At 45.2% G+C, this 25,440-nt stretch overlaps 1 protein-coding gene across 1 annotated transcript; it reads right to left on the bottom strand.

Moving 5' to 3' along the window:
• Positions 1-6,214: 6,214 nt before the first annotated feature.
• On the bottom strand, positions 6,215-6,529 carry LOC136525848 (uncharacterized). Its single transcript, XM_066518699.1, has one exon. It carries the CDS (start codon positions 6,527-6,529, stop codon positions 6,215-6,217), a length of 315 nt encoding a protein of 104 aa, XP_066374796.1.
• Between the last annotated feature and the right edge of the window lie 18,911 nt (positions 6,530-25,440).

Below are 25,440 nucleotides of genomic sequence, written 5' to 3'. Positions count from 1 at the left end.
AGGCGACGGCCATCGGTTGATGTTGCACCCGCTTCAGGCGAGAGTGGCGCCAGCGTCATTGCCTCATCAGCTGATCAGGCACGACCCATGGTGGTGCCTGTGCCCTTGGCGGGACAAGCAGGCATGAAGGCTCGAAGGACACCCTCGGAGGTTGCTGAAGAACCTGTGATGGAGGCGGTGCCGCTGCCGACGATGGGTCGGTCAGAGCTTCCGACCGCGCTCTGAACCAGGATAGGGGCGGCCTGTGCGACGTTGTCGTTCCCATCGGCCAGGTATTCACTTAATCTTGCTTTTTGCCCTCTTCTTTCTTCATGTGTTTTTATGTTCTGACCATCTTCTTCTTTTAGTTCCTTATCACTCGTAGCCAGGAGAAATCTCGGTTCCTTCGTGTGCAGAAGGAGTGCTGGTACCACCTCATCGATGAGGCTTGGCTACATGGGGATGTGTCTGCCCAACTCATTGCCGCCCAATAGAGGGTGGTCGAGCTGACTCCCCTAGCTAAGAAGGTGGCCAGTCTCCGACTGCGAGAGGTCGAGGCCCATTAGGACATGGAGGAGGCTAGGAAGGCATTTGAGGTACTATTGGTGAGGGCATGACAGAATGAGGAGGAGGCCGCCAGAGTCTAGAAGGAGCAGGACGAGCTGCTCCAGAGGGACACCGAGGCCTACCAGCGAATCCTCGACGTCCTAGCCAAGGTAGATAAGGAGCGGGAGCTCAAGCTGGGAGCTAAGGGGAGGTTTGTGGACCTACAATAGAGGGCGAACCTAGATGCTAAGGTGGTTGCCCGGCTGTGCAAGGAGCGAGACAAGCTATGCTAGACCACAGAGATGCTCCACTCGGAGCATGGCGTGGCCCATGGGGAGCACGACCAGGCCATTCGAGAGCACGATGAGGCCCAGCAGAGGATTGGCTCCTTCTAGGCCGAGCTCAGAACCACGATAACCCAGAGGCTGGAGGCCGAGAGCATTTCTGCTGGGCTAGCCACGGTGCTCACCTAGGCATGGAGGAGCCTTCAGGCGGAGAGTGACAAGCATGATCTCATGCGCGCTACCCTTGGAGTGGTCTACGATGACCTAGATGTGGCACAATAGGAGGGGACTAGCTCGCTTGCGGCCCGTGCCGTAGATATCATGGCGTGGGTGTGCCATCTCAAGAGGGAAGCTCTTCGCTCTAGGATCACCCAAGCCTTCACCATTGCCCGCTCTCACTACATGAATAGTATTGACTTGGAGACAATGAGCCTTGGCTCCATGCCTGGCTACGAAGCCTCTGAGTTGGATGAGATAGAGACGGCGGTGGCTTCTCTCACGCGGAACCTGGTGGATAAAGTTGAAGACATAGTTCTCCCCTAGAGGGGATAGGTAGTCAAATAGATTGGATGAGCTTTATTATAACTTGCAAACAAGTGTCAATCCTTATATATATCATAAAAACAATTTCGTCATTTTGTTTTGTTTGATTGAATTTGTTTCCTTCCCTTTTTGTATGCGAAAAGAGAAGGCTCATGTATTCAGACCCTTCCGTTCATTAAGACCATAGGGCCCGAGATGTAAGGGGAGAACTTTGATCATGCTGGTGAGCAAATATACCGTAGTCGCCGAGGCATAGGTGTTTTTGCAGTCCAACCAGACATGATCAATTATTTGTTTCCACAAACTTTGCTGCTAGGCTTAGCGTGAGAAAGAGGTCTGACATGGAGACTATTTCAGAAAAGGTGTACCTATACCTTTATCAGCCCTCGAGTGAGATCCGATGCCTTGCCGTTGCTGGGGTCGAACACCAATGAAAATAGAGGGGAGGATAGCGAAACTTAGGAGAATACATCTCTTGTATTCGCACGTACCCTCACCCTAGGATCTTAGCTATCATTCTATGACCATGCATTAGGTCTCCTTGCAAGTCCATCCTTCCTCAAGCCCCCATGCATGGCAGGGATTCGATCAAGGGTCGGCTCATTTTTGTGACTATCGCCCCGACCACGGTTTCCGCAACTGGAGGGGTTGAGTTAACGTTACTTGCCTCGGTGGCTCGAGTGACGTGCTCGGTGAGCTCGCTAACAGGCATGTTCAAACAAAATCTGGTTCCATCGCTTGTGATGGGGTTGGCAAAGCCCTCGTGTGGCATTCTATTGCTCCTTAACCCGCCTTCCAACAGATTCCCCCTCAATGGGGATTCTATGTGCTTGACTAGAGGCTAGGATCAAATGAGAAGGTTGAGATGACCTTGTCCGCTTCTAAGCGAGATGTGCATAGGTCGTTGAGGCTCATCTGCGTTTTCCCCCTAGCTCTTTGTTCGACATGAGGTGGCCTTAGGCCCTCCACAAGTTGGCTTTTGACCCTCGATCTTTCGATCTAGGATCAGGCAGCTCGAGCCCCCAAGCCCTGTGGGGTTCAGTAGGGGCCAGCCGTGATTCATGCATCACCCCATCCTTGGTTTCCACAACTAGAGGGGCTGAGCTAATGACACTTGCCTCGATGGCTCGAGTGTCGCGCTCAGCGAGCTCGCTAACGGGCATGTTCAAGTGGAATCCAGGTCCGTCATCCGCTGATGGGTCGGTAGAGCACTCATGTGGCATTCCACTACTTGTTAACCCACCTCCATGTAGATGCCTGAGCCATTCAATAGGCTCAGGTGGCCCATTGGCCTCTCCTTAATGGAGATTCAATGGGCTTGGCTCAAGGTTAGAATCGAACGATAAAGGTCGAGATGTCCCTGTCCGCTTTTGAGCGGGGTCGGGCAAGGCCGCTAGGGCTCATTTCGTTTTTCCCCTAGCTCTATTTGACATGAGGTGGCCTCGAGCCCTTCATGGGCCAGCCTTCGGACCTTGGTTGGTTGCCGCTCATATCGAATGAGACGACTACCGCTTTGTGACGTGACGTGAAGCATTGTGTTGCAGCGATCGCATATGCGATGCTTAGATGTATGAGATAAGTGTATGAATGGTTATATAAATAAATAGCAGGGGTCGGTAATGTTACCTCGATGGCACAAGTGATGAGTTCTGGGAGTTCTTACCGGATATGTCCATGCGGGGGTCTAGGTCTGACATTAATGATGGAACCAATGTAACCTACATGAGCCTCCCATTCTTCCATATCTGCCATTCGGCAGCGGCTCAAGCCGTTCGATCGATTTGGGCAACCTGATAGCCTCTCGTTGATGGAGATTCCATAGGTAGGCCCCTCCAAATCCTTCCTGAGATGGTGGAGGTTAAGGTTTGGAGTGCTGAGACAAGGATTGATCGTGTTGGTGGATAAAAAATGACGTAGCCACTAGGGCGTAGGGTCCTAGCGGTCTGACCAGGCTTACTAAAAGTTTGTCCCTACACACTGTGCCTCTAGTTTTTTAAACATAAGGAGGGGCTAGGCAAAGATAATGTCTTGCGAATAGACACCCTCGCCAGCCCCTGAGCATTTCTCGACCCTCTGCCGTTGCTGGGGTCGGAGGCTCAATAATGAAATTAATATGTAAAGTAAGTAAGTGAGGATGCTTATCTTTCAGCAGTGGTCTTGAGCCATCTGATCGACCTGGGCACTGGTTTTACCTCGATGGTAAGAGTGATGGGTTCAGAAACCCCCCGAACATGAGCGTGATCATGTCTACTCCTTATCCGCTTCTCGTTGGTGGCCAAGCCATCTGATCGACTCGCATTACCTATCAAGACAAGATTTCCCTACGGAAATAGAGGATGAGAGCATCCCATGCAAGAGTTTAGTTAGGCAGAAAAGTCAAGCATTGAATTTGTGCATAATGGACGAGCTCTTTGTTATAGTAAACAACCTTTTAGCTCTTCTCTCTCTTTTTATAAAAGAGGTTTAGTGCATTTCGACCCTTCCTGATGAGGACATCACTACTTCATTGCATACAAGCCAAGTAGAGGAGGAGGTCCAGCATGGGCGTCCAATTCATCTTTTTCATGGTGGAAGCCGAGTCCAACTCAAGTTCGAGTCCGGTTCGGGCTCTAGGACTAGTCTGCCTTAAACTGGTCACCCAGGACACATCCGAACTCCATTTTTGACAATCCACATATGGATGGAAAGCTAATTGGATAAGGAAACTAACCCAATTAGTTTCACGTCAAAAGGCCTTCGCAATCAACGGAAATCATCAAAACAAGTCAGCGTCCAGAATCTATCAGGGTGCTGCGACACCGTCTTTTGGTCCGTTGGACCGTGTATCGTGTTTGGGCCCATTAGGGGCCATGTCCATGGGGGGTGACGCCCAAGACTCTATACATACCAGCCGTCGCTCTCCTTAGGGTTTGTGTTTTGTTTAGTTCTTGATTTCCTCATGAAATAGACATCGTTTTGCTGCAACTGTCGCCGCCAAGGCCACTTGCTGTGAACCAGGGCCCCAGTTCTTGATCTTGTTTGCCTGTGGCAATTAGTCTTTTCGAATAAAGACTTGAACTCCTTCTTGATCTCATAAGCCTCATATTTATTTGCAATTTCAGATTGCGTTCATCCTGTTCTTGCTTGTGTTCTCGATTCGCTTGCAGGAAAGCCTTCTCGGCGAGGTCAATCGCGTTCGCGTAGTTGATAACCAACTAAGCAGTGTGTAATGGTTGCAGGGGTCCGAATCAATCTTGGTTCAAAGCCTAGATCGTGAACGTCGAGTCTCCACCAATCGACGCTATCATACCTTTCGGAAGATCGGGCCTAGTCTACATCACTTCCCATAGTTATGGTCATAAAATCTTGGAGTGTGGGCGAGCCAATTCTGATTATGCTGGTGAGCAAAGACACTGTAGCTACTGGGGCATAGGTATCCCGCAGTCCAACTAGTTATACTCAGAGCTTGTTCCCGTAAACCTAGCTCCTAAGTCCTAACATAAAAAGAGGGGCATGCGTAGAAAATGTTTGTAGGATAAATGTACTCATATTAGCCCCCCGAGTGAGGCCCGACCCCTTGCCATTACTAGGGTCAAATGTCAAGAAGGATTGGGGGTTTGATAATGAAACTGATAAGGAAAAGTGTGCATTTATTAGGGGTAAAAGCGACGTAGCTGCTCGATGTTCTAGGCATTGGTGATGATTTTGCTATCGATGTTCTTAAGCTTGTAGGCGCCTAGACGGAGCACCTCTACAACTACGTACGGTCCCTCCCATGGTGGGGAGAGCTTGTGGCAGTCCTTGTTGCTCTATACGAGGTGGAGGACTAGGTCCCCGACATTGAAGGCTTGGCCCCGCACTCGCTGGCTGTGGTACCATCGCAATGCCTGTTGGTACTTGTCCGAGCGGAGGAGGACGTTGTGCACTTCATCCAGCTGGTCCATGGCATCCTCATGGGATGCTTTGGCTCCCTGTTCATCGTATGCCCTGATCCTTGGTGCTCTATAGTCGTGGTCGGTTGGGAGGACAGCCTCAAAACCATAGACCATGAAGAAGGGTGTATAGCCGGTGGCTCGACTGGGGGTTGTCCTTAGGCTCTAGAGTACTAAAGGAAGTACTTTGACCCCGCGTGCATCGAATTTGTTCAACCGGTTGAAGATCCTTGGCTTGAGGCCCTGTAGGACCATGCTATTTGCGTGTTCTACCTGCCTGTTCATCCGAGGGTGCACTACGGAGGCCCAGTCGACGTGGATGTGATGTTCATCGCAAAATTGGAGGAATTTCTTGCCAGTGAACTATGTGCCATTGTCCATAATGATGGAGTTTGGGACTCTGAAGCGATGGATGATGTCGAGGAAGAAGAATATAGCCTGCTCGAATTTGATCGTGGAAATCGGTCGAGCTTGTATCCACTTTGTAAACTTGTCTATGATGACAAGCAAGTGGGTGTAGCCCTAGGGCACCTTTTTGAGTGGTCCAACTAGATCGAGTCCCCAGACTATGAATGGCTTGGTGATGGGGATCGTCTAGAGTGCTTGGGCTAGTAGGTGAGTCTGCTGAGCGTAGTAATGGCACCCTTCATAGGTGCGTATGATTTGCTCAGCATCGGCTACCATGGTAGGCCAATAGAAGCCCTATCGGAACACGTTTTCGACCAGGGTTCTAGGTGTAGCATGGTGATTGTAGACCCCACCATGGATATCACTTAGCAAACGCTTCCCCTGTTCGAAGGGGATGCAGCGCTGTAGGATCCCGATGTGGCTTCACTTGTAGAGTTCACCCTCCATAAGAACAAAGGACTTGGCATGACATGCGAGCCATCGAGCTTCCATCCTATCCATTAGTAGTGTGTCACGGAGGAGGTAGTCGAGGTAGAGTGTCCTCTAGTCGACTAGAGGGTCGGGCTCTATTGCTGGGTCCTCTTTGAGCTCTATGACTTTAGGGTTGGATGTAGCCGACGGTTGGTCAGCCCTCAGGCCAGGATTGGATGGACTATCACCACCTTGTTCTAACCTCTCATAGCGTACCGAGGCCTTGTGCTGGTCGCTGGTGAAGACGCCCGTTGGAATCGACTCTCGGCCGGATGCTACTTTTGCAAGCACGTTAGCCGCCTCGTTGAGACGCCTTGGGATGTGGTTGAGCTTGAGGCCTTCGAACTTGTCCTCCAACCGGTAGACTTCTCGATAGTACATGGCCATCTTGACGTCATGGCAGTTGGACTCCTTCATGACCTGGTCGACGACCAGCTGGGAATCTCCTTGAACATCAAGGCATCAGACGCCCAACTCGATGGCAATGCGTAGGCCATTGATGAGCGCCTCATATTCGGCCACATTGTTGGAGGAGGGGAAATGAAGATGGACCATGTACCTCATGCGTACCCCAAGGGGCAACACGAAGACTTGCCCCATGCCGATGCCCTTCTTCATTAGCGATCCATCGAAGTACATTGTCCAGTACTCTTGATTGATGACCACTGGTGGCGTTTGGACCTCGGTGCATTCTGTGATGAAATCAATCAACACCTAGGACTTGATGGCTATATAGGAGGCATATGCAATGCCCTGACCCATCAGCTCAAGCGCCCATTTCATGGTTCTTCCTATGGCTCTTGGTTTTGGATGACCTCACTGAGGGGGAAGGGCGTCATGACCGTCACTGGATGTGACTCGAAGTAGTGGCGTAGCTTCCTCCTGGTGATGAGGACAGCGTACAAAAGCTTCTAGATTGGGGGGTAGCGGGTCTTCAATTCAGATAGGACCTCGCTGATGAAGTACATAGGGTGCTATACTTTGAGGGCATGCCCCTCTTCTTCCTGCTCCACTACTAGGGCGGCGCTAACCACTTGCGTGGTGGCCATGATGTAGAGTAGAAGGGATTCTCCCTCGGTAGGAGGAACCAGGATTGGGGCCTTCGTTAGGAGCTACTTAAACCATGTCAAGTGCTTCCTGGGCCTCGGATGTCCATTTGAAGTGATCGGCCTTCTTTAGAAGTCAATAAAGGAGGAGACCTCATTTGCTGAGGCATGAGATGAAGCGGCTGAGCATGGTGAGGCACCCCATAACCCACTGTACCCCCTTTATGTTCTGAATCGGGCCCATCCTTATGATGGCTGAGATCTTCTCTGGATTGGCTTCGATGCCACGCTCAGAGATGATGAAACCAAGCAGCATGCCCCTTGGGACCCCAAAAACACACTTCTTGGGATTAAGTTTGATGCTGTTTGCTCAGAGTTTTGCAAGGGTCTACTCAAGATCGATTATGAGGTGGTCAGCCCATTTGGACTTGACCACGATGTTGTCAATGTAGGCCTCAATGATCTACCCGATGAGGTCCTCAAAACACTTGAGCATACAACGCTGGTATGTGGCCCAACGTTCTTTAGACCGAATGACATTGTGATGTAGCAGAATGATCCAAAGGGAGTGATGAAAGATGTTGTGAGTTGGTCGGACTCTTTCATCGTGATTTGATGGTACCTGGAGTACGCATTAAGAAAGCAGAGGGTTTCGCACCCTGAGGTGGAGTCAACTGTTTGGTCTATGCACTGCAAAGGAAATGGATCCTTTGGGCATACTTTGTTGAGACCTGTGTAGTCAACACACATCCTCCATTTCCTACTCTTCTTTCATATAAGAATGGGATTGGCTAACCACTCTAGGTGGTACACTTCCTTGATGAATCTGGTTGCCAGAAGCTTTGCGATCTCCTCACCGATGGTCTTGCGTTTCCCCTCATCGAAGTGATGTAGGCGTTGTTTCACTAGCTTGGAGCCTGGGCAGACCTTCAAGGCATGCTCGGCGACTTCCCTTGGAATCCCTGGCATATCTGAGGGTTTCCACACAAAGATGTCTCTATTGGCGTGGAGGAAGCCGACGAGTGCGCTTTCCTTTTTAGAGGAAAGCATGGTACCAATGCGCACCATTTTGCCCTCAGTGCTCTTGGGGTCTACGAGGATCTCCTTGGAGCCCTCCACTAGCTCAAAGGACCTAGTCGACCACTTGGGGTTGGGTGCTTCTTTGGCAACCTCCTTCCTGAGGGCTGCGAGCTCTATAGAGGCTATGATTGCTGTGATGTGATCGCAAAACTCAACCTCGCACTCGTAGGCACACTGAAAGGAGGTGCCGACGGTGATGATCCCGCCTAGGCCTAGCATCTTTAGTTTGAGGTAGGTGTAGTTGGGGATGGCCATGAACTTTGCGTAGCATGGTCACCCCAGGATGGCGTGGTAGGTTCCATGGAACCTAACCACTTCAAAGGTGACGGTCTCTGTCATATATTTGGACACACCCCAAAGGTGATGGGCAGATCGAGCAACCCAATTGGCAAGGCCTGCTTTCTAGGCATGACACTGTGGAAAGGCGCTCCGATCGGCCAAACGCGTGCTCGGTCGATGCCCATGGCATCGAGCGTCTCAGCATACAGGATGTTGAGGCCGCTGCCCCCATTTATCAGTACCTTGGTGAGGTGCTTCGTACCGATGATCGGGTCAACCACGAGCAGATATCTCCCCAATTGTAGGATGCTCTTCAGGTGGTCGGTCCAGTCGAAGGTTATGGCAGATTCTAACCACTAGAGGAAGGTAGGTGTGGCCAGTTCAGTCGCATAGACCTCACGGCATGCGATCTTCTAGCGGCGCTTGGAGTCATAGGCCTCCGATCCTCTGAAGATCATGAGGTAGCTATCTGATGTTGGAAAGCAGTCGTCCTTCTCCTTAGCATCATCCATGGTGGGGTCAGGGTCCTTTCTATGCTCCCCTTTGTTGGAGCCTCCAGACAAGAACTGCCACATGAGGCTGCAGTCCTTGTACAGATGCTTGACTGAGAAAGCATGGTTTGGGCATGGCCCCTCGAGTAGTTTTTTGAAATGGTTCGGAGTGCCCTCCATGGGCTTTCGACCACCCCTTCGGTCAGCGGCAGCCATGAGCGAGCCCTCGCACCATTGCTTCTTGTTCTTCTTTTTGGCAGGACGATTGGAGGTGCCTTCACCGGCATCCTCATCTCGCCTCACCTCGCCGACATCCTCATCTTCTTCACCCGAGGCATGGCTTGTGGCAATGTCTAGGAGTTCCTTGGTGGTTCATAGGCCCTTATGTCCTAGTTTGTGAACCAGAGACTCATAGGTGGTCCCTGAAAGGATCAAGATGCCCAAGAGGGGGGGGGGGTGAATTGGGCTAATTCTAAAATTCTTTGCAATAATTAAACCCTATGGTTAGCCGAACTTCACCCCTTGTGCCTAGAAAGTGTTTCTAATGTTCTACCGCACAAAAAATCTTGCAACCTAAGTTCCAATCCTACTCTAGCATGGCAATTCTATGAATGTAAAGACAAGAATTGAAGTGCTCAAAGTAAATGCTCAAAGTAAAGAGAGAAGGAGGAATGCGGCGATGTTTTGTTGAGGTATCGGAGAGTCGCCACTCCCCACTAGTCCTCGTTGGAGCACCTGCGCAAGGGTGTAGCTCCCCCTTGATCCACACAAGGATCAAGTGCTCTCTATGGGTTGATTCTTTGACACTCTATCACGGTGAATCACCCACAACCGCTCACAACTTGAGTTGGGTCATCCATAAGCTCCGCTGGATGATCACTAAGCTCCCAATCACCACCAAGCCGTCTAGGTGATGGCGATCACCAAGAGTAACAAGCACAAACTCTCACTTGACCATGACAAGCCTAATGAGAAGGGTGGATGCACACTTTGCTTCTCTTGCTTTCACTAATGAGGGATCTTAATGTAGACGAGGGTCCCGATCTTCCGCTAGGTTCAAAATAAACAACGATTTGTTCGGAGAGCGACACACCGATCTAGCTTCAGATCACAAAGACCCAAACCCTGCAACCTTAGCACCATGTCTCCTCTGGTTATCAACTGTGTCACAATCCGGTTGACCTCGCCAAGAAGGCTAATCCCTGCTGCGAATCGAAGAACACAAGCAAGAACAAGATAAAAAGCAACTCAATTAAAGTGACAATTGCAGATGAATGATTAAGCACTCGAAGTTGGGGTCTTGCAAACCGATAATGGCATCTGTTCAATGATAGATTGATCTAAAACAAAACCCAAAACCTAATGATGGCGGCGGCGTATGATTATAAAGGTCTTAGGGTCGTCGCCTACCCTAGACACGCCCCCTAATGGGCCCAAACACGATACACGGCCCAACGGACCAAAAGAAGGTGTCGCAGCACCCTGGCAGATTCTGGACGCTGACTTGTTTTGATGATTTCCGTTGATTCCGAAGAGCTTTTGACGTGAAACCACTTAGATTGGCTTCCTTATCAAATTAAATTTCCATCCATATGTGGATCATCAAAAATAGAGTTCATATGCGACCTGGACGTTCATTTTACTACACGCTGGTCCTAGAGCCCGAGATGAACTCGAACTCAAGTTGGACTGGGCCTCCGGCTTGGCTTGGACGTCCTTGCTGGCCTCCTAAGGTGGTGGCCAAGGAGGAGGACGTCCAAGGGCTTTCTTGGTGGGTTCTCCAAGTCCTTGGGGTGTGCTCCCACTTGGGCCAGGGTTCCAAGGATGAATAACAAGCCCATAACGATAGTGTAGCTCCCAGCAGAAACAGCGACATAATATCTTGATAGTTTGGAGGCCTTGCTGATGTGATATTGAGATGAGACCAGATCTATTTGAAATCTTATCAAACAAGATTTCCATCAAGTGCTCATTGACCTCGATCGCACTCCAGATGGCTGAGTTATGGCCTTCCCAATGAAGCACTGTCGAGCTGCCGATGAACCAAATATTCAACTTTGATGAACTTGCATGTTGAGACATATTTGTACCTATATTCAAATAACAACATATACATGTGGAACCAAGTGAATTGTACCAAAAATCACTATGCAAATGTAGGAACGAGCTCACCTTATAAACAATGGTCGTATCCGATGGTGTCATGTCCTCATCATCCTCCCCTTCTTGACAACAAACCGTCCTCGGTTTGTGATTAGCTGAAGAAAATGTTGTTGGTAGTAGCCAACATTGCTCCCCTTCTTGAAATTTAACGTGTTTCTTTATAACAAAACTAGGGGAACTCGACATGACTAGATTATAGCAATTGCAATCCTTTGGTTGATCATACATTTGATATAAGGAGATTTCATATTTGAACAAATATAGACACGATGCACCATATACTCTCCTTTACAATTATATTTTCCAATAAAATGATATGTACAAGTAGACAACCATGACAATTCAACACATTTAAGTTTCTCTTCTAAACTACTAAGAGCATATAAAGTATCAAACTCAATATAACCCAAAGTATTTGAAGAATACAATAATTTCTTTTCATCTTTTCCGGTAGCAATGGGAAGCAAATTTTTATGTTCAGCATAAGTAATTGGTTCCAAAGCCAAAGCATCATACTCATTCACTAGTTGTGGCATACGTATAATAAAAGCATTTTCACACAGCTGTTCTTTATCCCTAGCATTATTAGAATAATTATTTTTTGACAAAGGCAATTCAGATTTAACATCCAATTCTTTCTTTTCATTAGCAGCTCTATCTCTATTAGTTTGTGCATTTTCAGCATGGTTTAAAGTTTTACCAGACTCCAAGGTATGTGTGGGAGGTGGTGGTGGTGAAGATGTTGTTGTAGTGGCGAAAGTAACCACTCGCATTTTTATCGCAGTCTCAACCTTCGCAAATGTTTGCTCCACCCTTGCTAAAATCTGGTTGAGGTTGTCGCCAATGTTGGTATGGTTCTTTTGCTGACATTCCTGCAATTCTTTTTCTGCAAGCATAGCAAGCTAGAACAAACATTTGAGAGTATAAAATTCTATATGGAAAACAATATCTTGTATTTCATGCCTCAAACCACCAAAAAACCAAACAATGGTATCTTCCATGTCCTCTACTATCCCACAACGTATTGCACACTTTTGAAACTCTGTATAATATTCTTGGACAGACATATTGCCCTGCTCTAAGCACTGCAATTTGTTATGCCATTCATGTTTATAAGAAGGAGGAATAAAACGATCACGCATAGCTATCTTAAGTTCTTCCCATGTACCAGGTAAAACATCCTCTGCAACTAGCCCATACCACCAAATAATGGCAAAGTCCTTAAACTCACTAGTAGCTTGTTGAACTCTATATTGCTCAGGTACAAGGTGGGCACTAAACTTTTGCTCTACTGTCATCTCCCAATCAAGGTATCCCTCAGCATCATATTGTCTTGAAAAAGAAGGTATGGTAAATTTAACCTTTGCATAAGGATCATCGGGAGCACGATTACGATTACCTTGATGGCGGTTGAAGTGTCGAGCGCCACCCATACCTATGGTGTTTGTGTGAAGACGAAGATGTAATATGTTTCTCCTTGTTGCTACTCGATCAACATTACCATCAGTATCATACATCTCGTCATCGTCGTTCACATCTTCATCGGGCGCTGGACGGTTTTCCAATGCAACTATCCTGTTGGTTAACATGGACACTCTTTTCTCCAATCTCTTAAGAGTGCTACCGAGCTTGAGGTCATTGAGCGCATTGGTTACAGCCTTGGCAATTGCCTTGCTCATATCCTTATGAGCATGTTCTATAACAAATTGTAGTTGCTCTTGGCTGGCGCACTCCTTGAAGTCTTTGGGCGTCTTATCTTCATCATCACCTGCCATCGTAGACACAAAACATAGCAACAAACAGTGAAGGTTATCCCTAATAATCCTACTACACAAGTGGAGTGGTGCTGCATCTCAAGATCACAGCAAAAGGAAACACCTTATCAAGCTCTTACAAGGTTCTTACCAACGCAAAGCAGTGGACGGTACAACCGGTGGCTGGTACATGATACCTGTGAGGGTGTGACACCAAGATTGCAAGGGTCTTTTTCTATACCGATCTGAAGTATATGTGGAGCTTGGGAGGCACGCAAAAGAACAAATATGTATATGTGGCACACAAGTCAGTGACAGATAGCAATATTGAATAAATGTCTAGAGCACTTGTCCTAGTTGCTGGCTGTAACACCTCGGGTGTTTAAGTATTAAAATCTAACATGTCATCATATGCATTGCAAAGCATTTGGCATTTGGTGAAAACTTTGATATGCATTCACTAAAACGAGTTTACATTTGTGTAATGAGTATTGAATTGTATTATTTAACTCAAGTTCAAAGTTTGTATGGGTTTTGAATTTTTCAAGAAAACCCCGCTTTTCAATATTTAAACCCTACCCTAAAAATCCATTTCAAAATCTAAGCATATTTTGGGGTTGGGCCCAAAAGCAAAAGTGTAGAGCTTAACAAGTTATACAAAGTTTATTTTTGGAGTTTTTCAAGTTGTTCAGAAAAATTTGGAGTAATTCAAAAAGGCGTAATTCGTTAAATATCCCCTATTTGAATTTAAAAGATCATTTCAAAATCTAGACTGAATTAGGAGATGGTTATAAAAGCAAAGTTGTAGAACTTTTGATTTTGAACAACTTTTGTTTTTGGAGATTTTTGAGTTGTTATGAAAATTTGAGAGTAATTTGTGAATTTTGGCGAATGGCAAACTTGTAAATATTGTGAGTAGTGTTCACCGCCGAAGCTACATGGCCGGTGATCGTCTTCGGCGTTCTAGGCGCGTGCGTGGTGGCCTTGGCTTCGTGCTGGCGTAGGAAAGGCGTCGCTATGGCTTCTCCTTGCTTCCTTGGCCGCCCTATAAAGCTCCGACGCCGTCGTCGTTGTTCTTCCTTCGCCCTTTGTTTTTCCCGACGTTGCCGATCATCTACGGTGAGCCCTCATCGTTGAACCAATGCCTCTGCCATTGCAGAAAAGCATCCATTAGCTCCGCCTTATCCTTATGTGCTCAGCCAACCCATCAATTCAGCTTAATTTCGCTGGGAACCACCCCTCGTCGTGTTTATTCTCCACGGCCGGCAGCCCCGCCGTCGAGCCCGCGTTGCCATGGCCAGTGCGCTACGGTGAGTCCCTGCCCTTGTCGAGTCTTGTTTCGGCTTTGCTGCAATGATGTAGTGCTTTGTGACCCATTGATTTTTCATTTTGACCACCACAGCTACCGGAGCATCGCCGTCGTCGAAGATCGCTCTGCCGTGACCGCTGTCAACGTCGACCCATGTCATCGTAGCTTATCCGGTCTCGTTCTTTGCTCCAACGTGTTCATGGTGAGCTACTGGACCTTCCCATGCCCTCTGTTTCCTCGTTTTCGGCTTCGTTTTGCCAGCGTTGTGTCGCCGTGCCACCGCAGCCGCCATGGCCGGAGTAGTGCTTGGTCCAGGCAGTAATTGGTCGCGTTTGTGCCACAAATCGGTGCGCCGGGATGTAGTGATCATGTTAGTGCATTCGCCGTCGCCGTTGATCTCACCGTCGTCGAGATATCGCCGGTCAGCACCATCATCGCCGTAGTCAAAGCGGGAGGAAGGGGATGACAAGTGGGGTCACCATGTCAGTGACTGTGTAGTTCAAAAATGGATTTTTCTATTTTCTGAAATAAATGAATAGTGTCTATTTTTGTTATTTTTGTGTAGATTTATTTAGAGCTCCAAAAATTATGAAAATTTTTGTGTGACTTCTCTACGATGTAAATTATTTAAGAAAAATATGAAATAATGTTTTCAGTACTTTTTGAATGTGATAAAAATTGCTCAATTCATTAATAAATGGATTTCCATGATTTTTCTAGGCTTATTTACTTGTCCAAAAATTATGAAATTTGTTTTGCCACTTAGTTATCATGTAATGAACATTTACTAAAATTTTGAGCTCAATTAGAATAAGTTGATTTATTTCATAATTTTGAATTAAATAATTAATTCATAAAAGCAAATAGTAACCTTTAGTGATTTAGGTTTTGTTTGTAATTTTGGATTGAGTGATGACCTTGGGTCATTTGTTGATAATGATCCTTGGCAGTTGATGTATGTGTTATGAAAAAGATTTAGTTTGTTTGACTTGCAACTGTACCACGAAGGAAAGTTGTATTCAAATTGTTAATTTTTGTATCCATCATCGAGCATCATATTTCGTATTCCGCATCATGTTAAACATGGCATTGTTATTACGTGTAGTGGACGAAGGTGAACACATGGTAGTTAATCAAGTTATTGAGGAGGTTATTCCATCTGTTGAGGTCGGATCAAATACTGGTGTGACGTCGTAGGAATCGGACTTTTCCGTCAACAAAGGCAAGCCCTGGATGCATACAACCCTACCTTGTGTTTTATAAATTAATTTCACTTTTGCTTTCTGTTACTGCATTAAGTGGTTAGGAGTTAAGTAAGAGCCTAATTGGTGCATTACCACCCTTGTTATTCCATATTTACCATATTACCAGTTTTAAACTCGTATATGCCTAGTTTTGCTTAGCTATGCGTAGAACGATGAAAGTCGGGTGACTACCTACCACCTGCAAGTTTTAAACGGAACATTGGTTAATTATGATAGCATGTGATATGGGAATGTGGAGTAATAAATCTAGACCGGGCGGACTCGGTGTGTGTGAGCCACAAGACATGGAGGCCTTGTGAGCAGGTTCTTTCCGCCTGTGTCGATTAAGGCATGTCCATTGTTGAATTGCATGAGGTGAGAATTTGTAGTACTAACCACATTCTCTGGTAAGCCTGAACTTGGCAATTCTATTACAAGAAGGGCTACTTGCGCACTGGGAGTGGAGAGATGGTGGGAATAGCGTGTACCCACGTGGCAATGGGCTGGATTGGTGGAGTACTATATTCTCGGGTGGCGTGGACCCGTTCTTGTTTTAGAGGATCCAAGGGTAGGTTGGTATATGTAGGTCTGGAACCTGCATATGTCGTGTGGTCTAGAATTCCCAGCTGGGCTTAATCGGTTCGAATCGTCGTTGCTCCTCGGTTATGGAGACTCAACTCACTGTTCATCATCATAGTACTAATAACTGGAACTCGAATAAGGCTTGTGAAGGTGTTAGATATGAAGTTTCATGATCTCAGCACGGATCGTGTCAGCTTTGTATATAATTCTTATGAAGTTTTCTATATAAAGAATTTTGTTAAAAGAGCTTTTATGCAAAAGAACTTTGATAATTGTTAAAGCTATACCTTGAATCCCTGAGCCTGCATTCCTAGTTATCAGTCAATATTTCGGATAAGTCTTGTTGAGTACTTTTGTACTCAAGGTTCGTTGACCCTTGTTGCAGGTGAGCCTCATGAGCAGATCTATTTTGGATCGTGCTGCATGACTATCGTTCGTTCTGACGATGAGAAGTAAATGTGTGATCCTTGGGTAGGATGTTTATTTTGTGTGTTATGTATATATTAATTATGCCACTCCACTACTACTATGGTTTGTAATAATTATCGAACTTAGTTTGTAAGGTTTGAATCATCTGGTTTGTAAACTATGTTATCGTAAGACTTCCGCTATTTTTTTACTCTGGTTTTGATATTTGAATAAATGTTGTAATACTGCAATGACTCTGTAACGTGATTCTGCTCGGAAATCGTGGATGATTTGGGGTTCCCCGAGGACACCCGATAGTCTTTTTAAGTTCATGGAAACATATGCATAGATGTCAAAGGTCGTCGGACAGTGACAAGTGCATGTGGGCCCTATAACTTAGGAAGTTCTGCCACAGAATGGTATCGGAGCGATTGTTACAAGGTTTTTGTTGTATTGTTTTACAAAAACTTCAAAATGATTTGGGATGACTAAATTTAACTTGATAATTTGGTCCAAATTGCTTCTGACTTATCTTATTTCTTTCTCACCATTCCGTATTTGATTAGAAAGGTGTTGTGTGGTGGAGTAGTAATATTACTATGCCCTATATAAAAATAAATGTTATTTATGTGCATTATAAACTTTGATGTTTTTGTTCGTAAGAACGATTCATGCATCATGAATAATTCACTCGTTACTTCCTTCACCTCTTAGTCTGGAGTTGAGTAGTGAGTCTGGTTTGAGGAATGTAATCCATCTTAGCTACTTTTTAGATTTCGATCAAATAGTCTTACTTGGATTAAATTGGTTTCCTACAGTATGGCTCGTGCCAAGATAACGCCCCGTAAGTCCACCGGACCCAAAGGAGTTCCTCATCATCAACTTGCCCCTAGAAATGATGGTGCTAGCAGTAGCAGTACTAGGCCTGACCCCCAGGTAGAGATACTAAGAGTTTCTATAGAGTTAGCACAATCTATTAGAGATAGGGCTTTGGATGTTATACAAATAGGAGAATTATAGAGTCAATTGAGGCATCTCACCACTGCGCATAGGAACTGCGAACGTATGTTGGTTCGTACGGTGGAGGGAAGAAATGAAGCTTGGCAGAGGGAAAATGTAGCTAGAGCTAGAACTCATGAGCTAGAATTCTATGTAGAAGATTTAGAAGAACATAATACTTATCTACATGAGGAAGTTCATAGGCTTAGCAATCTACTAAATCCGAATCATGAGCCTCAAGCTGATGCCATGGACCCCAGTGTCATCCTTGCTGATGATGATGAATCGGGAGAGGAAGAGGAAGAAGATCCTGAAGAATTAGTAATGATCGATGAAAGTGATGATGAAGGCGGTAATAATTCCGGAATGGATACCGAGCCTGAAGTTTGAAAAAATTGAGGAAAAGAGTAGAGTTGTATAATAGTAGCTCTAGTTAAGTTATATAGTTTTGTTGTCATACTCGTGGGTTTGTTTGTACATTAGTAAACCCTATGTAATGTGTCTAGAGTAAGCTTTGGTACAATTCAATAAAGACATGTGAATAAAGTTTGGTTTGTTATGAGCAGATGCGTCGTATGCGGGGTTCGTATGTTCCTGAAACTTCACAAGATGAGGATGGTATTCTACGCCACCAGTTCCAACAAATTTAGCTGATGCTATAACTGCACTTGTCAATGTGACGGCTGAAAATTCTCGTTTGCTTCATGAGATGGCTCAGAGTAATCAAAATCAGATGTATGGAAACCGTGGATGCCACCATAACAGACAGGAGGCTACATATGTCGATTTCACAGACACAAGACCCCCAGTGTTCACCAAGGCAGATGAACCATTGGAGGCCAATGACTGGCTTCGAACCATGGAACAGAAATTTGACCTTATTCCATGTATGGAGTATCAAAAACCTGCGTTTGCTGCCCAGCAACTTAGAGGAGCAGCAAGTGCTTGGTGGGCAAACTTAGTGGCTATGCAACCAGCTGGCATTCCAATAACTTGGGCTGAGTTCCGTACTGCCTTCAGAGCCCACTATATCCCTGAAGGAGTGATGGCTATGAAGTTAGATGAATTCCTTGCTTTAAAATAGGGAGATCAAACCGTGATGCAGTATGTGGGAAGATTTAATCATCTGTCCCAATATGCATCCGAACATGTCAATACTGATGCCAAGAAGAAGAGGTGGTTTATGAGAGGCCTGAATACCAAGTTGCAGACTATGATGACCACTTGTACCAATGTCACTTACCATGAGGCCATAAATATTGCAATTGCCTTAGTGTCAAAATATCAGCAGCATAAGGAGCTCAAAAAGAAAAAGAGTGTGCCATCTGGATCTTTTGGGGGAAATCAGAAGAGGCAGAGGGTGATTTATCATCCAGTACATCGTAATCATCCTCCTTATCGTCCGCTGCAGTTCCAAGCTGGGCAACAGTCAAATGTCCGTCCTGCTATAACCTATCCGAATTCACAGTCAACTAATGCTTCTGGTGGCAATGCTCCAACATCCCAGGGTCACAACTACCCGTGCTACAATTGTGGAAGGACTGGTCATTTTTCCAGGGAATGTCCATATCCTAGGCAGGCTAATCAAAATTATCAGAAGATCCCTGCCAATCAACAACAGAGTCAGGCACTAAACAAGAACCCCAATCAGAATGTTTAGAAGGGCAAAGATGAGAGGAAAATAGGACAGGTGTTCTATATTCAAGCTGGAGAAATTCCAGAAGGGGAGCCGGTGATGATGGGTATGTTTACTGTTGCCAATCACCCTATAGTTATACTTTTTGATTCTGGTGCATCGCATTCATTCATCAATAGAACATTTGTCGTGGAGCATGAAATTTCAATTGGGGCAACAAAGGAAAGTTTCTTTATACAGTCGCCCGGGGGACGTCTGTGTACTAAGGAAATGGTATACCAGGTACTCGTAAACCTGGGTGGGCATATTTTTTCCACTACCATGATTATCCTTAAGGATCAGGATATAGATGTAATCTTGGGAATGAATTGGATGTATCAACATAAGGCTGTTATAGATGCTTTGAATAGGACCTTAAGGGTGAGTTTGCCTGATAGTAATTCTCAACTTCTCATCCAACTTCCAACTCTAAGAAGATTAGTGGGCAAGATTTGTGCAACTGCTATCAAAGAGATTAGAGATATTCCGGTAGTGTGTGAATTTCTGGATGTGTTTCCTGAAGATTTACCCGGTCTACCACCTAATAGGGATGTACAGTTTAACATAGAGTTACAACCTGGAACAGCTCCGATTTCTCGGAGAGCTTATAGGATGCCACCTAAGGAATTGGCCGAGTTGAAGACTCAGTTACAAGAATTGATTGAGAAAGGGTTTATCCAACCTAGTTCCTCACCTTGGGGATGTCCTGCAATTTTTTTGTGAAAAAGAAAGATGAGACCCTGAGGTTATGTGTTGACTATCGTCCATTGAATGAAGTGACCATCAAGAATAAGTATCCACTACCTCGGATAGATTTGCTTTTTGATCAATTGGCCGGAGCCAAAGTTTTCTCCAAGATAGATTTGAGATCAGGGTATCACCAAATAAAGATAAAGCCTGAAGATATTCCCAAAACAACATTTACCACAAGATATGGATTATATGAATACTTGGTAATATCTTTTGGTTTAACAAATGCTCCAGCTCATTTCATATATCTAATGAACTCAGTATTCATGCCTGAGCTTGACAAGTTTGTAGTGGTGTTTATTGATGACATTTTAGTATATTCCAAGAATAAGAAAGAACATGCGGAAGATCTCAGAATTGTTCTGACCCGCTTGAGAGAACATCAACTATATGCCAAGTTCAGCAAGTGTGATTTTTGGCTTAAGGAAGTGCAATTTCTTGGACATGTCTTGTTAGCCGAAGGAGTTGCAGTTGATGTCACAGAACCGACCAATTTATAAGAGCACAAGTACAAAAACAATCACCGAAATGATCAAATTCTCAAACTTGAGCCCATATAAACCCGGTAGTCAACCGAAATCTCGAAGGATTTCAAACCAACTTGCATACAACCAAGATCACAGTAATTCAACATAACATATCGTACGTTGCAACATTTCACATACGTTCACAAATAAGTTACATCATCACAGAGTCATTGTTATTACAAAACAAGTCTTGTAAACATGCGGAAGCAATTAGTTTAACTCACACACCGAGTTCAAATACACATACTGGTTTGCTGATCACAGACCGCAAAAGCATTTAGATAAGAGAACAGAGATCATGCCCATGATCTAGTCTTCATCACCCGCCGGGTGGAGACAATACTTGCAGAATCCCTGATATAGAAGGTCATCTGCAATAAGAGGGAATAAACCCTGAGTACGGGAATGTACTCAGCTAGACTTACCCGTCGAAAACCAAACAAATGACACCAAGGATTATGCATAGCTTAATGTAGTGGAGCTGGCTGACACTTTCTTTTTCGCAGAAACGCATAAGTAATAATGATCAACTCTTAACCTAAACTAGCAGTAACTTTTTAGCCATTAACCTGTTATCTATATTAGCACCTGTACTAAGCAATCATTTTATTAGGGTGCAAACATTAATAACCATATTAGGTATTCATTGTGGCAACCTTATCATCATCCATTTAACCATATCGTTAAATTAATTGAATCTACGTTGCCGCTGCTCAGTCAAGTTCTCACTATCTGGGAGAGACGGCGATTCGAATCGATTCCTATCTAGCTGGAGGGGTATTCCTAAACACAAACCCTGCTTCCCCTGTCAGGGTCGCAACAAGTCACCTTTGGTACGATTCAGGAGTCACGAGTCTGAACAGATCGACATTCTCAGAGAACCACTCTGCCAAGGTTGTTCGGGACTCTAACCCGCCTTGGACTTATGACAATGGCTCTCCGCACATCCTTACTACCTCCAGAATGTCGCCACTGCTCGCGTCCCTGGCCTGAGTCGAGCTACTAGGCTTCGCGGTCGGAACAACTTATCTGGCTAGCTAAGTGTTAGGCTGCGTTCAACATGACATGAGGACGTACAGCGTATCGGTCCTTAAACGACTCAGATGGAGTCACTATGTTCAAACCTACACAAGACCCCGCCTGGTCTTAATTCATTATTCACATGGTTCTTTTCCACGATAGCAAATATAGCCAACCGTGATCCACCTCGTCCTAAAGCTCGCAGGTGACAGGAAATCACCTGACTTCTACCGCACTAAGCATGGCTAAGCATTTACCTGTTCCTAAACTTAAATAGGATTCCAGTGCGATATCTGGACAAGGAAGGATATATAATGCAGCAAATGGGTTCCAACCAATTCCTATACTTAATGCATCATCAACAATAAAAGATACTCAATGTATTTGTAAAAACATGGGAGGCTTAATATGCTCCGGGGCTTGCCTTTCAGGAACGAGGAAGGCTGGTGGTCAGGGCACTCGAGCAATTCCTCCGCGGCGACTGCTTCGTCGGCTTCCTGCACCTTGGGTTCCTCCTCCTTGTTGGCTCCCTCGAACTCCAGCAATGTCACTCCCTCCGGCACACCTATTGCATGAATGTGCAAGATAAATATCATAGATGCACATGAACGAATGTCGGGGATGCTCGGGGAATGCACATGTTCGTTGTAGTTTGCAGATTCCAACTTAAGCCCTATTCAAATCACTTTCACTTACCACGTTTATACAACCTAAGGTATAATTGCTCATCTTCCTTTAATGACCTAGCACCTGCACCTAAGCATATTCTCAAGTTAGGCTAACCCCTAAACAATCAATGAGAACATTGCACAAGCATACACTCAAGCATTTGTATTACAACCAAATGGAGACTATGTATCGGTACAGTAAACTAGCCATAACTGGAGATTTATAAATCCAAATGATATGCAACAAGACAATCTGGAAAGCTTATAAAATTGTCTACAATACATTTTCAGACCTCAGAGCATGATTCAAACCTTTACTAGGCCGAACTCATAAATCAACAGAACTCTGTCCTCACAAGGTAGAGAATAAGCAAAGACTGAAACCTAACTTTAAACAGCTGTAGTTTCTAAGCTACTAGGCCAAATGCCCTCAATTTTTGACAGGAGCTAGATACATAGATTATCTACAACTCTGGTATTCATTACAATCATAGAAAACCAAAATATCATGGGGAGCTTTCTAAAGTCCCCAGATCTGTCCAGAGGGACATAATGCAAGCGAAATACTTAGTAACTCATGAGGTAAACATATAATTGGACAACATTAAATCTACTCACATGTCACACATATCACAAGAACACCAGAAAGTAGGGTGTTCATTCCCAAAACATTTCCTCTAATACCTTTCTTAATTTAATTAATTAATTATAGGAAATAGTAAACATATATGAAAGCTACACCATTAAATCTACAAAAATTACAGTAGACCCTACATGCCCTAAGTAGACTACCATAAAAATTTCACACCATTTTAGTAAGTACAACAGCCTACACAAAAATGGTAAGGCAGAATGGCTTAAAATGGCATAATTAGGAAACCTTAGTGAAAAGTGTCAAGCAACAGATTTCATATTTTTCCTAGCATCTTTAAGGTACCAAGATACTACCTACCAAGTTTCATGGCTATAGGATTCATAGATAATTTACAAAAATTCACACAAATATCTACCAACAATAAAAGGAAAATCTATAACTCAAAAACTACACATGCAATGACTCTCAAATTTTAACCAGATCTTCTACTATACAAGACTAGCTTACCCACAAGATTTCATAATTTTTGGATCACAGAAACTCAAGATATGATTTAAACAAGTTTGCATGCATTCAAAAACACTTTTCAAGTTCCTATTTAATTCATCCAAAATTTCTACATAATGTGCTCAAGACATATTTTTCTTAAATACTAGACCTTACTGTGAGTCTTACAAAATTTGAATCATATCATTTGGATCAATACTTTAGGAATTACAAAATTTACAAAACAACAGTAAAAACTGAAAATTTGAACTATCCTTAAGAACAACAGCCACTGACGTGTGGGACCCGGCTGTCAGCCGACCCCACCCGTCAACGAGACGAAAACAGGGGAGGGACTGCTGCGGTGCTCCAGTGAGCTTCACCTCGCCGGCATGAAGGGCTCAGTCGGTTGCATCACCACCGTCACCATCCCCGGGCTCAACCGCGTTGAGGGATATACTGGGCACGGCGAATGGCCCCTCAGAGCATGGACAGCGGCGGCCATGGCGGACAGCGAGGACGTCCAACCGCACGCCAGCCAACTCCGGCCATGATATCACCCAGTGAAAGGCGCTGGAGTTACCTAGAGACCTCACGCCGAGATAACCTAAGGTTAGGGCAGCTAGGGTAGCGCCGATGAGCTTGACCGCATGCACGGTCACACGGCGGCGCCCCGAGCATCACGGCGGCATGGCTGTTCTGGCTCAATGGCGGTGAATCCGAGGACTATGTCTTCTAGGTAGGTACTAAGGCTTATAAGGATCCTCATGCATGCGCTTAAAGGAGGTAGGAAAGGTTCAAGGTGGCCGGCCATGAGGAGCTCGTGCTCGCGGCCATGGCGGACAGGGTGAGGTGCACCAGGCGTTCCTAGGCACACGCTCGGTAGCGTCTAGAGATATTACTACCAAAGAATTAGCAAGCTAGTGCGGTGGCGGACCGGAGGAAAAGGTAGCTCATGGTGCGGTGGAGCGTCACGACCACGTGAACTGTAAGCACGGCGTGCTCCGGTGAAGTTTCTAACGGTGGAAATTGAAAATGTGCCCTACCAACGGTTCAATGGAGTAGAGCGGCAGGTCCGGGAGGTGGAGTTGAAGAAGATGTAGTGACGACCGAGATGGATTGGCCAACAACACGGTGTCGATGGTGAGCTATGGTGGCAAAGCAAGCGGCGTCGGCAATGGGGAGCAGCGGCTTCGCGAGAGCGGGCGAGTGGAGAAAATGAAGAGGAGGCAGAGCGCGTGTAGGCGAGTGGAGAGGCAGCAGGGCGTCGTTCATTTCAAGCCAGCCAGCACGTGGCGTGGTCAGCCTAAGTCAAGCGCGTGGCGGCCACGCGGCGGCAACCTCCTGGCCACAGTCGGCCATGATCGGCTGAAGTTTTTGATTCAGTAACTCCATTAACCAACTAACAGCGAGTTTTCAACGCGTTCAAACTCAAAATTGGTGGCGAGTTAGCAAAACATCCCTAAATCAAAGTTGAAGCCCTATGTTCCAGCTACAAAACTCATTTAGAGACCAAAGTCTAATTCGCAAAGGATGGAGAGTAAAATCATACCCAAGTTGGCTCAATCAAACAGAAATGGCAGTTAAGACTTAGCAAAATTTTCAAGTGTTGACTCCACCTTCAAATCTGACTTGTGGGCCATTTTTGAGCATGTTGTGCTCATTTTCATGAGATGGCCATAAAATAACTTTTGTTCCTTACATAATTCTCTACATCTTTGCTTTAGGTTGCTCAGACATGCAAACATCCTAAGCCACACTTTTTAAACAGTCAAACAAAAGGGTTCAGGGGTCAAATTTGGTCAAACCATGACTTGGAAACCTAATTAGTCAAAGTGACCAACATGAACAATGTTCTAAAAGACATTCTATGTGTAACTAAGTTACTTACAAGCATTTCTAGCCACACCATGCATTGGTCACACAAGAATCAATCAAGGTATGTACTGAAACAATGAAAAACACAAGAAATGTTGCAAATGTTTCATAGTCATGTTTCACATGTTTCATGATCTTGTTGCATAGTATTAACTAATCTTATTTCACTAAGTGAGTGGCACATGTTGCACTCAAGTGTTGCACACTTTACATTTCATAAAAGAGACAACACACATGAAACATACAACATGTTGCAATGTTTTGAAATCATGTTTCATGTGATATAAGTTCACAAAGGGATGCATGATGCTCATGTTCATGAAATGCAGTGCAAATGTGGAAGC

Source organism: Miscanthus floridulus, chromosome 19, assembly GCF_019320115.1.
Source record: "Miscanthus floridulus cultivar M001 chromosome 19, ASM1932011v1, whole genome shotgun sequence".
In the NCBI taxonomy this organism is placed as follows: domain Eukaryota; kingdom Viridiplantae; phylum Streptophyta; class Magnoliopsida; order Poales; family Poaceae; genus Miscanthus; species Miscanthus floridulus.
Note: the sequence above shows the minus strand (reverse complement) of the source record. Positions and strands in the feature narration are given on the sequence as shown.